The sequence below is a fragment of the Hypomesus nipponensis genome, chromosome 3 (assembly GCF_054491055.1).
Source record: "Hypomesus nipponensis isolate SF chromosome 3, ASM5449105v1, whole genome shotgun sequence".
In the NCBI taxonomy this organism is placed as follows: domain Eukaryota; kingdom Metazoa; phylum Chordata; class Actinopteri; order Osmeriformes; family Osmeridae; genus Hypomesus; species Hypomesus nipponensis.
The window spans coordinates 13,331,004-13,345,246 of NC_140363.1; the positions used below are offsets into that span (position 1 = coordinate 13,331,004).

The 14,243-nt window shown below is 41.9% G+C and overlaps 2 protein-coding genes across 2 annotated transcripts; one reads left to right on the plus strand and one right to left on the minus strand.

The window, feature by feature from the left end:
* The first annotated feature begins 453 nt into the window (after positions 1 to 453).
* LOC146299862 (xaa-Arg dipeptidase-like) lies at positions 454 to 3,282 on the plus strand. The gene is made up of 7 exons (XM_084677114.1): positions 454 to 972; positions 1,162 to 1,310; positions 1,447 to 1,589; positions 2,016 to 2,170; positions 2,350 to 2,476; positions 2,641 to 2,748; positions 2,984 to 3,282. Exons 1-7 carry the CDS (start codon positions 559 to 561, stop codon positions 3,217 to 3,219), a joined length of 1,332 nt encoding a protein of 443 aa, XP_084533240.1. The 5' UTR covers positions 454 to 558; the 3' UTR covers positions 3,220 to 3,282.
* Positions 3,283 to 3,330: 48 nt separating this feature from the next.
* On the minus strand, positions 3,331 to 13,209 carry LOC146299863 (gamma-aminobutyric acid receptor subunit rho-1-like). The gene is made up of 10 exons (XM_084677125.1): positions 12,760 to 13,209; positions 10,137 to 10,190; positions 9,840 to 9,946; positions 8,204 to 8,271; positions 7,826 to 8,049; positions 7,101 to 7,183; positions 6,282 to 6,422; positions 5,923 to 6,075; positions 5,499 to 5,695; positions 3,331 to 4,961 (listed from the first exon to the last, which is right to left on the minus strand). The coding sequence occupies exons 1-10, from the start codon at positions 12,873 to 12,875 to the stop codon at positions 4,659 to 4,661; spliced, it is 1,446 nt and encodes a 481-aa protein (XP_084533251.1). The 5' UTR covers positions 12,876 to 13,209; the 3' UTR covers positions 3,331 to 4,658.
* Between the last annotated feature and the right edge of the window lie 1,034 nt (positions 13,210 to 14,243).

Consider the following 14,243-nt stretch of genomic DNA (forward strand, 5'->3'; position numbering starts at 1 on the left):
CACAGTTAACTACAGCAGTCTTATCATTGGCAGTGACCATTGGAAGTACTCAGCATACATGAATTGGTTTCTTTAACATTTTGATTTTTTAGGTTTACAAAAGGTTAGCAATACATAGTCTCCTGTCCTGTTTAACAAATGAATACAGAAATAAATGTGGCGAGTACACTTTTTCCAATGGCGCATGCATGCTACACTGAGTCCCTCTAGTGTCATCATGGAAAAGGATGGAACATGTTTTGCTGTTTTTAAGATCTATTTAACATGTTAATAAATAAAACAATTATTTAAAATAATATCTCAAGTAAAAAAAAAATGGCATTTGGCATTAATGAAATATTGACGACCATGACACGACAATAATGTAGAATTGTTCTTACTCCACACACTAGATGGCGAAAGAGTATGTGCGCCCCAATTGCATACGGAGCTGTCATTTGCTATAGAAAAAGAACAATATAAACAACTTTCAACTTTTACAAGGTGTTCTGCATTGTCTGGAAGCACCAATCAAACCCTTACGCTGGTATTGTGGTATGAACAATTTGAAATTCTGTCATGGCTCAGGACATTCAGTCTCGTAAGAAAGTGTTCAAAGACAAAATACAACAATCTATTGACAAAAATCAAGACAAACTTTTCGCTTTGAGTCGAGATTTGTGGAACTGTCCTGAACTCGCAAATGACGAGAAACAATCCCACGACAGACTAGTGCGTTTTTTCACTGAAGATACATCATGGTCCGTTGTAACCAACTATAAACTAGCAACAGCATTTTTGGCGACGTGGGGTCCTTGTGGTGGCAGGGAGGGTGACAGTATTTTGAATGTAGGCTTTCTTTGCGAGTACGATGCACTGCCAGGCATTGGGCATGCATGTGGGCACAACCTCATAGCAGAGGTTGGAGTTGCAGCTGCACTGGGGCTAAAAGATGCGTTGGAAGGTGAACCAGATCTTCCCTTCCGTTTGAAGGTAAATAGCCAAAAGTAAGCATGTGAACATTTACTGTACTTACAATTAGTGCAATACAATTTTTCACTATCAGAATTAAATGGCTGAAAACAGATACAACACATCAGAATGTATAACCTTCAGTTCGGGTATATAATAGACAGGCACTTAATTTGATACGACTTTGAGTGACTAACTATGTCCTGTAAGGTCACCGTCATGGGGACCCCAGCAGAAGAAGAAGGAGGGGGGAAGGTTGACTTGATCCTTGCTGGAGCGTTTGAAGACATGGACCTGGTCTTCATGGCCCACCCCGCTCAGCAAGACGTAGCCTTTTTGCCTTGTGTGTCCATCATAGAGTAAGATTTGTTTTCAGATCTATGTTAGATCAAACAAAGGTGGGAATAGCTTTGTGGTAAAGCATTTGAATGCAGCTTGTTCTCAGTCAAAGTCAACATCACCCTAGCTACCCTTAACCTCCATTTTGTGTCTCAGCGTGACAGTGAAGTACCATGGGAAGGCGTCCCATGCGGCAGCATACCCCTGGGAAGGGGTGAACGCCCTGGATGCAGCTGTGCTGGCCTACAGCAACCTGTCTGCCCTGCGGCAGCAGATAAAGCCTGACTGGAGGCTTCATGGTGAGGGGGGGCGGGGGGGTGGGGGGGGGGGCTTACTTACTAGAGACACGGTGACCAGGAGTGGGGTGGTTTGTTGATACTGTACTATACTTTTTACCTGAACATTTCTTTACCATAATTGAGTCTGTTTCATTCAGTGTTTCACACGTTGCTCGTATACATGCCCTCGTGGAGTCAGGTGGCTGAGCATTAAGGGAATCGGGCTCGTAATCAGAAGGTTGCTGGTTCAATTCCCAACCCTGCCCAATGAAGTGTCCTTGGGCAAGGCACTTCACCCTACTTGCCTCGGGGGGAATGTCCCTGTACTCACTGTAAGTCGCTCTGGATAAGAGCGTCTGCTAAATGACTAAATGGAATGTAAATGTGTGTTATCTGCCCTGGTTTTCATCTGCAACCTGTGTTCTCTCATTGTGTGTTCTCCTCCAGGCATCATCAAACATGGCGGTGTGAAGCCTAACATCATCCCGGACTACACCGAGCTGGAGTTCTACCTGCGCACGCCACTCTTCAAAGACCTGGATGTGCTCAAAGCCAAGGCCGAGGCTTGCTTCAGGTCTGCTGCCATGGCAACAGGCTGCCAAGTGAGCATGCACAAAATAGCTTATTCTCTGTCTTTGGCATCTGACCTTTTGTTAAGCTTCATTGTTTAGTTCTGTTAAAATGGTTACTTTAGTCTGGGCTCCTTAGATTTAAACCCTGCTGAAACATGTATTTACTTTTAAAATCTTGATGGGCCATGAGTACAATCTCCTATTTGTAGGTGGAGGTAACCTATCCACATCACGCCTACTGCAACATTCTCCCTAACTCCACACTGGAACAGCTGTATGTGGAGAACGGGAGGGCCTTGGGAGTTCAGTTCGAGGAGGTGCCACGCAACTTTTCCGGTGAGAAATATTGCATAAACAGATGTTACATCGAAGGCCAGAACACAGTGTGGATTTGAGAGTGATACACAGTGCATACAATAAATACCGAGGTATTGCTTTTTGCAATCTTTTCAACCGAGATTGGAGTTTTAAGAGCAGGACATTTTCGTGCGTCTTCTCAGGTTCCACTGACTTTGGGAACGTATCGTTTGTTGTTCCTGGGATCCATCCTTTCTTCTACATCGGCTCTGATGCCCTGAACCACACTAAGGAGTACACTACTGCTGCAGGTACGCCTGCACTCACCTCCTGGTCGGAGCGTTCAAATGTCAGCCATCAGTAGTGTTTCTTGGGTGGAGATGGCTGAATGCCCGCAGTGTTAGTCATGAGTTGGCTGCGTGACCAATGAGCTGCAGCACGGTCGCATCCACAGTCTATGATTTGTCATAAAGTAACAGTGCAATATCATATGTCATGGTCTTCTGATAAACTCTGGGGTATCTTTATTTTCCTGCCCGTCCTCAGGTGCAGAGAAGGCCCAGATGTACACCCTGAGGACAGCCAAGGCTCTGGCCATGACTGCAGTAGACGTGATGTGCTGCCCTGAGCTGCTGCAGAGGGTCAGACAGGCCTTCAGACAGGCCACACTGACCCAGGCCACACTGACCCAGGCCACACTGACCCAGGCCACACTGACCCAGGCCACACTGACCCAGGAGGCTGGAACCAGTGGCATTGACACTGCCAAGAAGCTGCCCTGAAACACTGTTCTACCACTTGTGGATTGACTTCATCATGAATAAAGAATACATTTACATTTTAAACATTCAATGACCATAAAAAGAAATTACATTTATTAACTCTTTGCATTTACAATGAATTAATAACTGATACTAGAAACTTCTCCAATTAGCATCAAGCTGCCTAAGATGTTATGAAGATTTGATGTTTGCTGCTCATAGACTCATAGGGCTGTAGAAGTGTGTCCTTGACTCATCTGTAAAGTATGGGATATCATGTTGTACAGGTTGTAGAATTTTCAATTTTTAGTAATTTAGTAACATTCTTTTCTCTCCAAAAAAACATCACATTTATTTAAATGTTTGATAATTAACAAAATGTTGCTTGTGTTGAGAGATAATACTGACATTGATGCATCAGGATTTTTGCAGTAAGACAATAAATATCCATTATGTGGCTATAAGAAAATATCTACCTGATTCAGATGTATCAAAATGTTAAAGACAATGCTAATACATAACCACTAGTACAATGTACCTCAAAGCCCAACTACACATAAGGACATGCGCTTCAGTAGTACAAAATACCTGTAACAAAAAATACTTATGATTATCAAGGATTTAAGTGGATTTACAGTATTCAATTCATTGTTTTTGTACAGTACTATTACACAAACTCAGTTTACAGCTGAAATTAGAGAACAATTGTGCTTTTCCTATTTTTTGTGTCATGTCCTTTCATTGTCAAGGCAAACAATCCACACCTTTTATGCCAGTGTTATTATTGAGTGGATGAGTGATTTAAGTGATACAGTAATTGCTTAAAAAGACAAGCTATTGTTATTTTCTTTTATAGAAAAAGGGAGCATCTATTTAACAATGTTATTCTATTGAACCGCTAAAACAAAAAGGAAACTTACCACCTGATTAATAGTTACTGGGGCATCTGGGAGTGTTGCTGTTACATACAGTCCAAGGGCCTTGTCCAGTTTACACCCCTTTGCAAACGGATTTGACTTTCAGTTTGACATCTGTTGCCTCTTGTTGTTACCAACATCAACAAAATACATTATACGTTTTCTTCAACTTTAAGATTCACAAACTGAAATAATCTTCTAGTCCAATGAAGTTACATGTGAATAGGAATTCAACCGAACCCCTTGCATTTTCTGTTGTCATGCAAACACACACACACACACTGAAAAATAAATTAAGAACTGATTTGATGAGTTTAAGAGGCTGGGTCAAGAAGGCAAAGTTCACCTTGCATTTATAAACAGTTTGTCAGTCTCTCTCAAACTCAAAAGGAAACCAAAACAAGCATGTTGTCCTTCTCTCCTTGAGGACCTTTGTCAAGGTAGTGTAGTCGCCTGGGCTCCAGAGTCTTTGACATGGTCCCTATTCTCCCGAGTTTGCCTTGGGTGAGTCACACAGGGGCCAGACGAACACGAGGCCCAGGGTTAGCAGTAGATGGACCAGTAGACGATGTTGAAGAGAGCGTAGGCCCCTGGGAAGATGACCCTGGAGTACTTGTCTATGGCGTGGGTGTCAATCCAGATGTTGACGTATCCTCTGGAGCTCCTCACCTGACCCGTGATCTGAGGGTCCCCCAGCGCCACCTGGGCCAGCATCCGCTCCTGGCGGCTGCCGTTCTCCGGCATCCCATAATTCCCTGTGGCGTTGACCTCCATGGTGGTGTAGCCTGTGATCTGGGGGTCTGTCATCATATCATCAGGGTTGCCAATGCCGCAGGTGCATGGCAACTGCAAAAAGGAAGAAAATGTGTTTTATATACAGTATGTGTATTTGTTTATGTTGTTGAGGGAGACAGGAGGTAGATGATAACTTTTAACTAATTTTTCATAAATCTGAGGACTTGAAGGGACACATCTCCTTACATAAGATTTTTTAACTAGGGCATCACATAAGGATAAGTTCTAACAGGATGTTTGTGAGGAAAATGTACTTCTTCAGGCAACATACTCAGTTTAGCTCCATATGCCACGAAAATACAGCAGATGGAAGAAAAACTTAACTTGAGCAATATTGCACCCCAGATGCAAACCTAAAAATAAATCCTGATAATAACATTTGATTACATTTGACCAGACCAATATCGTTTTTTGGAAAATCAGCTTCATATCACGTTTTCCCTAGAAAGCATGTAAGGGAAATGCATGTAAACTGTTGAAAAACTACTTTTCGCAATCATGACACGCAAATATTCAGATCAGTTCAACAGTTCAATAAATTAACTTGGAGGAAGTACATGACAAATATAACATCTTTTTTCCACTCACCCTCTCCCTTAGCTTCCTCTCTTTCCTCTCCTGTACAGTTGAGAGGTAATTGACGGCTGCATACTCTATGACGGAGAGGAAGACGAAGACAAAACTGACCCACAGGTAGATGTCCACTGCCTTAATGTAGGACACCCTGGGCATAGAGGCATTCACGCCGGTGATGATGGTGGACATGGTCAGCACGGTGGTGATCCCTGAGATAGACAGGCAGTGGAAAAACAAGGACTATTCGACAAGTTTGGCAATATACCGTAAGGTAGGTGATCTTAATGAAAATACAGCTCAAAATATGGTGCAGCACTCTTCTACAGTAGCTTATTCTTAGACTCAATGTTACCAAGAGGTAACATCTATCCACTTAATGCTACCAAGCTTTCTTAGGAGACCTGTCCAAAGCCTGCGAGTGGGTAGGGTGTCCTACCCAGAGGGACCCTGGCAGGCACGGCTCTGCGGTCGATCCAGAAGGACACCCAGGACAGCATGACCATGAGGGTGGCGGGAAAGTAGGTCTGTAGCAGGAAGAAGAAGATGTGGCGCCGCAGGGTGAAGTGAATGTACAGACGGTTGTACCAGCCTGAGGTGGGAGAGAGGATGACACATCAATACAGGAAGGAGTTTTTCTGTTTTGTAATACACTGGAAATTCTTAGAATAAAACATTTAAACAATTACATGGTTCTATTCAAGTTTCTTAAATCCCACAAGGAGAACTGTTGATTACTGATCTACAGGTAATGTATTTTGTGTCAACGATTCAGAGTGAAGGTGAATTGGGGTGTACCTGTGCTGCTGTAGAAAGCCAGCTTGGTGGTGGTGTGAAATTTCTGGATGAGGAACTGGGAGAGAGAGATCTTTTCGTCTGTGTTTAATGACTCGTTCCCTTTCTTCCAGTACAGCATGAGATCGTCATCCGTATATGCATCTAGGGAGAAACTCGCTCAGATTACTATCATCAGCTATCGGTGTGTGATATTGTACAATATATTATCAGAAAAGGATTTAGATTTGATCTGAATAGACCTTTAAAATCTTCATCTAAACGTATGGCTAGGTATATATCGCATGAGGCATTGTACTACTGTACCTCACTGTACCTCGCCACCAGGCTCCTGTATGGTTATTGACATAGTCACTGATCTGCAATTTTGCACTATTGTACTGTACTCCACTGTACTGTACTCCACTTAGGTTAGTATAGGTTATAGGGTTGAAATAGGTTTTATGTGCATTTAGGGTATTATTTATTGTCAGTAATTTAGGAAGTTTTAGTATTAGGGTTAGTATAGTCAAATATTTATTGCTATCTGTATATTTAGGAAGTTTCACTTATTTAAGCTCAGCATAGATGTAAATGATGTTCTGTGTACTTATGTTATGTTATGCCAGGTGCTTGCGTTGTTTTGTCTTAAGAATTTCAGTGCCCAGTCTGACCTTGTGTTGTTCTGTATACCTGACAAATAAAAGACTTGAACTTGATCTTGAACTTGTACGGTGAGATTAAGTAAAGTTTGCATTTGAACTAGACAACGCTCTAATTGACCAAATAATGACCCTAAAGTGATCAATGCAGTTAGGTAATTGATTAATTAAAAGCACTCACAGCTCTCTATCTCCAGGGAACACGTCTGAGTGTCTAGCGGGAAACGGCTCAGGTCCATGTTGCACATGCTTGTGACTGTGATTCTGGAAACAAAAGAAGAACATGATCAGATCATTATCTGACCCAGCCTGGTCTGATAAACTACCTACAGTTCTTGGTAACCTAGAGTTTTATCTTTTTTTTAAAATCATTCCCCGATTTTAGTTTGAGGCAAGTCTCTTAAATAAATAGACCTATCATCATCAGTAAACACATTAGCAAACACATCCTGGTGCCAGCGGTTCTTGTTGAGACAGATTCATGGCAGACAGATTAGTTTTGAGCATTTCTACAAACATATTCTCTGCAAACAGATCAGTGATCTGTGCGTGACCACAAGGTCACAATCCTGGCTGACTCCTTGTTTACACTTTGACTTTGATTACATCTGTTGAGTGGCAACGTCTGGCAGACGAGAGGAGAGAGTGTTTGTTGGCATTCACTCCCGATTACAACAAGCTTGTCCATCTGCTACACTAATATCCGTAACAATAACTGAACAGTGACCTTGTATCTACTGTTGTGATAAATTCTTGCTAAATACTAGTCTCTATGGTTACAGACAAACAGTAGAATTCCAGTCGACTGATATGTAAACATGTATGTACTTTACATACTACAACCGTGTTTAGATATGCTACATACAGTATGTATGTAAAAAGTAAAGGCTGCTAAGTTGGCCTTGCCTCAAACTGTACAGCACGTTTCCGTCCGGGTGGACCCTCAGCATGACATTTTCTGTGGTGGTGTCGTGGATGAAGGACCTCTTGGAGTGGACAAAGAACATGTCTGGCACCCAGATCTTCTTGGCCAGCCGGCTGTCGAAGGTCATGCTCTGGTTGTTGGTGCTGGGGAAGGAGAGGCGCTCGTCCTTCCAATAGTGGCGCAGGTACAGCGTCATGGTGAAGTCCTACAGCAGAGAGAGGAAGTCAGAGAGGGGATTCTTGGGATTTGTGCATGACTTACTGACCTACCGCATGAGGTTGAAACATAGATTCATGTATTTTTCAGATGTTTTCAGGCAATATAAAAGAGAGCTAGCAAGATAATCATGTCCCATGTACCATGTCCACTTCTGAGATTGTGTCCAGACTTTCCACCTGGACATCTACTCCAACTGGGATAGGGGGACCTAAAATGACACAGACGAAGAAGATAAATACTTCTTCAAAGACCAAATAACTGCCATTTCTGCACTAACACACCAGTTGCATGTCTTATTAAAAATAACAACACTTGGAAGTTTTTTATCTACAGGCCACTAAGAATGCATGAGTTGTCAGACTGATGGTGGAGTGTTGAGCAACAGGATTCACAATGGCTTTTATAAAATTCATAGTATTAATTCTATTTTAGACACAGACAAATAGCGAGCAGGTTTTCAGGGAACAGGCTCTGTGCTTGTGCCATCATGGATCTGGATTCTATTTTTGACCTATTTCAGCCTCTCCTCTCTATCCTCTGCCGTGCAACACAAATACAATTAGGTCACAATGGATCAAAGTTGCTGCAGCCTCCTAGCATCTGGATTCTTTACAGTGATTTTTTTTCTTCTTCCAACAGATTTCACATTTAAGAGCTGGCCATTGAGGTCTCTCTGGTCTCAAATATCTCTGTTAAAGAGGGTCATTCTGAGTGTGATGTCTGTAATTCTGATTGGATTCAGAATACAGTATGCGTAAACAGAATGTACGCACAACTGAAACCAAATGTATATATATATATATATATATATATATATATATATATATATATATATATATACCCTCATTTAGATATAAAACTGACATTAAATGTGTTCTCAACCACAATATCACGTTCTGCAAAGTAAAGGCTCATAAAGTGTCTACAAATAATTCATCCTTTGCGCTAAGCTACCCAGGTGGTGGGGACTTTATATTTGGCCTCAAGTGTAAATAAAGAAATGGAGCATGCACAACATGAACATATTTCACAAGAACAAGCCATAACAGTCCCTTCTATGTAATACAGTACAGCAGGATGGAGCACAGAGCTATCTTTCCTTTAATCCTGCTTGGAGCCACAGAAGAACCAAATCCCTTTACAGCAAACATAGAACTAAAAACACACTGGACCAGTAATTATTGTGTACACAAACCATGTACTGTACTTGGGAGGCAAATGCATGTACAGCTTGTGATGTTGGTGTCATTAAGAGTCCTGCTAGAGAGTGGAGAAATTATTTTAAGACCAACCAAGCTCTGATGGTGATTGACCAAGCCATTGGTTGAGTGATGAAGTGAACAGAGCTTATGGAGACTGCATTCACATACAGTGCTAAGCCCATAATGAACACACTAAGTACAATATGTTGAAAAGATACATCTAACAGACTTGATTTGCGGGTAGCACTTTACATCAAGCTATTTACAGAGGGTAACCAACAGTAAATACACATTTTTCACCTGAATTTTGTAGTCAACATAGCTGTTTTCTCTCGCAGTCTGTTATTGAAATGTGTTAAATAGAAGCATCTTGTGAGGTAAATTCCTCTTATCCACATCTTTTTACCATCATGCATTTAAAAAAATATATAGAATAAAATTGGTGGGCAAAGTTGTTGTTTATAACATGTTAACTCAGGTTAACAAATTGTGTATTTAATCTTACTGCTACAGTTATTTCATGGAAAGAAATATGACATACAGACTTAAGGGGCTATTGGTGTGACATGGTTACCTCCAAATGCTGGTCTCATGGTGAAGTCATGGTCATCTATCCTCAGCAGCTGCTCCGACTTTGTCATTGGAGATTTAGTCATGTCTGAACTTCTCTTCAGAATAGGGCTGTGGAAAGAGTCGGAAGGCTACATCAGTAATCATTTTAGTGTCATGACATGAACGAGATTTGATTCTGAAGGATTAACTTTAAGTTCCTAATTTTCTTCAAATGTGTTTTCGTTGTTTTTACATCTGTGAAACATTTGCAGGCCTCTAGTTAAAAGTCAATCCATGTTTTAGCACGTGAAGGTCTGACCTTCCTGTCTTGTGACCTCCTCCTCCCTCCATTCTGGATGTTTCTCTCCTTGACCTGTTCATGAAAAAACACATGGATGTTCTTTCCTTAAGGTAGTGACACACAATCTGCTAAACCTGCTAGCACTGCATCCATATTTAGTGGTCAAAATATTAGTAAAGACTTAACTCAGCATCATCCTTTTTTATCCTCAACTAGTTGTACTGACATAAAGTATTGTTTCATTCCAAATAAAATTATTTTAGGTTACTATCATAACCATTTTATCCTTAAAATATCAACAGGGCATCAGTTGAAGGGTTTCAACTGTAGCCTTGTCTTTCAGGCAGCCTTATCCAGGTCACAACTACAAACAGATCAAAAAATGTCTATGACAAAAAATTAGAAAAAAAGATTCAAACATTCTAAAATGGATTAATGGAATATGGCATGCAGCAGAACATTGGCAGGGAAGGTCTGAGAGGCGTCACGAGCTGAGAGACAGAGGGACAGAGAGAGAGAGAGAGAGAGAGAGAGAGAGAGAGAGAGAGAGAGAGAGAGAGAGAGAGGAGAGAGAGAGAGAGAGAGGGGGGGGGTGGAGAGAGAGAGAGAGGGGGGGGGGTGGAGAGAGAGAGAGAGAGAGAGTTAGAGAGAGAGAGAGAGAGAGAGAGAGAGAGAGAGAGAGAGAGAGAGAGAGAGAGAGAGGGGGGAGAGATTAGACATACAGATAGAGAGAAAAGATACTGACTGACTCATCGATAGTGATAGAAAAAGAAGGACTCCCAGGGGTGGGTGCATGGTGATAACTGCCAAGGGCTGCTGTTTAAAGGGTGCCACTCCTCTCTGTCCAGCCCAGCAGCTGGTTACTAATCCTCTTGGCGGAAATGCCTCTCCAATCCCCTCTCTGGCCTAGAGAACAGGCTGTCTGTACACTGCTCTGCTGTGTCTCTGGAAAAGCACTCTACCTCTGTGATGTTGTGGTATTTCCATCTTATGTTTTCACATACACTTCTGGTGATATCGTATTTAGACCTGATTTTATAGCATTGGGTTTGATGTAGACTGCCCCTGGGAGAAAGAGACATTCTATCCTCTCCCTTTTCATTGGTATGCACATGTTAACTTTCTTACCTTTTGAATCTGAAGAGGATTTCTGATCCTGAAACATGTCAGTAAGGGCTGAGGGAGTATGCCTGTACTGCAGTAAACTGTCTAGCTGAGTCTGTGTTACATGCTTCTGAGGATTTAGAGGGTCCTCTTAATCATTGCTGAAGATGGTCGTAACCTTTTAATGACTATCACTCAGTGGAGCAATCTGAAATACACATTCTATTGATTTAGGTTATTGTTTACCAGGAAACATGGAATATACTGTGGCCTTTTACAGTATATATTTGCCAAGGCCTAGAGAGAATAAACATTTTGAAACATCATCACCATGAGCCACTTATTTCATCAGTAGAATCAAACACTGAACAGATTGACAGGAGAGTTTGCTTTTCTAGATATGAAAGTATCCCGCAGGGCCCATTACATGAGAGTGATGGCTTGCCTACTGTGTCTAAAGGAGGCATGTGTGGGATTACCACATGAAAGGGCCTTTGGAATACATTAAGTGGGTCTAAATCACTCAAAGCTGATAGTGATGCTAAAGGCATCCAGCAGCACTGTAGGGGCGAGCCTTATCATCTTCATCACAATTTTATACCAGAAGTCTCCTTGATGTTATTCTGTTCTGTGGGATTTAGCTCCCACTTCTCAGCATATATTTTGCACTTAACTACGCCAACATATTTGTGAGTGAGGTATACTTTTGTGTGTAGGTACAACACATTGTTATGAAAGCGGGTCTAATATACTGTTTCATACAAAGTGCCTCCTTGTCATTCCTTGTCACTTGTAGCTCTTTATATAGGATGACTGGTAGAGTATTTATTGATGACCTTGCGTGCATTTTGTCTTCTGGATCTGCTGGGTGCTATATTACCAGGGCAGCTGAAGGCTTTCCACTCTCAGTCTGACAACCAGTTACACAAGTACAAGGGACATTCCCACCTGTGTCCATCGATCAGCAACAAGGAATTCTGCATCATCATCATCATCAAACAAAGTACACAAATAGATATGGAGATTTAGGTCTTCCTCGCCTATCCTAATCCCCTGTCTGAATTTGTATGATTTCCCTGTTCTGAGGGGGCAGAGCAGGTGAGACAGCACACACAGTAGAATACAGGACAGGACAGTGTCAGGTGATCAGGTGAAGCTAGCTCCAGTCCAGGACCATCCAGATTCACCTTTTCCATTAAAGAATGTCAATCAAAACAAACCAAATGCCAACACACAAAAGGACAAAATGTCGCTGAACATGAAAAGTGATGATGGAGTATACATGATTCATGATGACAGTTTTCTCTGTGTGTGCTTGCAGGGTTAGATTTACAGTCTATTCATTAAGCGGATAGAAAGTACAGCAGAAAAGGATGAAAGGACAGAAAGGATCATGTGCATAGTTCTGACAGTATTTTGGTGGTCAGAGTCAGTGAATGGTCTGTCTTCACCAGGCACAGTGCCAAGTAACCACATCTCAGCTACCAGGCATGGTAATGGAGAGAGGCAGAAAGAGCGAGTGTTGGTGTTTTATTACCTGCTCTGTTTGTAGGTCTCCAGCTTGTGACCCCTCTGCTGGGCAGCCTTCCCGGTCACCCCTCCCAGATAGACACAGATCAGCACAAGGACAGCATCCACCTGCATGGTGCTCATTCCCCCACAGACAGACCTCTTTCTGATAGTCAAAACCCACTTCCTGGCATGGCTGAAAAGGCTTTGCAGTCCTGGGACATTCTCTTCTTCAACTTCAGGGCTGACAGACAAGAAGACAACGCACACATCAACAGCATAAGACGCAGAAGTAGCAGTGACGGTAGCTAGTAGCTGGAGTCTGGCTAAACAACATCCCCACGTTGCTTAATCTCCACAGTGGGAAAAAGCAATTTTGACTAAACCCATAAATCCTTGAGCGTCAGATGGCACAGATTTGATCCCTCCAGTGGCGAATGTGCATCACTCTCTCTGCTCTGCTTCACTCTGCTCTGCTCTGATGCGCTCAGCTGGGCTATGCTCTCAGCTACGCTGCTCCCTCCCAGACCAATCCTCATAATGATACGGCGTGCTCATTTGAGAGGTCAATGGTTGGAGATACCGGATCACTCACACAGACAGGAAGTCTCTGGTGTGGAAGGCGGCTTAGCTGCTCCCACTGAGACTTCAATAGTGGAAATCAGAGTCTTTGTGCTTCCAAGAAGATCTAGCAATTAACAAACAGTACTACGCTGCACAGTCCAATAGGTCACTATGAGACACACAATCCAATGCAGGGATGGTAATCAGTCAAAGACCAACCATCCATCAATGAAACATGACACAAACATCACCTAATACATATCATACGTAACATAACATCCTTCCAACAAAGAGGTTACATACAGTATGAGGTTGATTATCATTCGCTGTCCCCAGACAGACACATCTTGTTCATCCAACCTGTTGAAACTCAATATAGTGGTGCAGCTGTGCATGCACACAGAAGCTCAAACACATGTTGTTTTCTCTCACGTGTTGACTATTTGAACAAGCCAATCATAAGGGCTAGGGACATGGACGTCACACATGGAAGGTTTGTGTCCCCCTTTTTCTTTTTCTTTTTATAGCTGACAGGAACAGTTGGATTATTAGATGATGAATTTGGGTTACTTCCACAGACATCAATCTCACAATTGGTGTAAGTAATGTTTGTATTTTTGGATCTTTTCATTGAGGAGGATTTGTATCGTGACCCAGTTTACAAGAATAAAAGTGATGTAAATTAAAGCCATATCACCAACCTATCAATTACTATGATAGAATACAAAGACCTGCATGTATTTATCAAGACTAAAAACAATATCTCAATATTTCCTCTGATCCCAATATTAAGCCATAGTGTGTTTGTGCACTATGCATCATATGGATATTATGAAGATTATATAACAGTCCTGCAATGCCTATGAGAGCACAATTATTTAAAATCATAGCAGATGTCTACAATTGGGAGAAATATTGCTTGACTTCAATGCATTTCTTCTCTATCAA

Excerpts from the sequence above, each read along its gene's own strand:
- LOC146299862 (XM_084677114.1), top strand. The coding sequence starts at position 559 with ATGGCTCAGGACATTCAGTCTCGTAAGAAAGTGTTCAAAGACAAAATA. Across the intron at positions 973-1,161 it reads ATCTTCCCTTCCGTTTGAAG|GTCACCGTCATGGGGACCCC; the intron begins GTAAATAGCCAA and ends ATGTCCTGTAAG. Across the intron at positions 1,590-2,015 it reads GCCTGACTGGAGGCTTCATG|GCATCATCAAACATGGCGGT; the intron begins GTGAGGGGGGGC and ends GTTCTCCTCCAG.
- LOC146299863 (XM_084677125.1), bottom strand. The coding sequence starts at position 12,875 with ATGAGCACCATGCAGGTGGATGCTGTCCTTGTGCTGATCTGTGTCTAT. Across the intron at positions 8,050-8,203 it reads CAATCTCAGAAGTGGACATG|GACTTCACCATGACGCTGTA; the intron begins GTACATGGGACA and ends TCTCTGCTGTAG. Across the intron at positions 6,076-6,281 it reads GGCTTTCTACAGCAGCACAG|GCTGGTACAACCGTCTGTAC; the intron begins GTACACCCCAAT and ends CTCCCACCTCAG.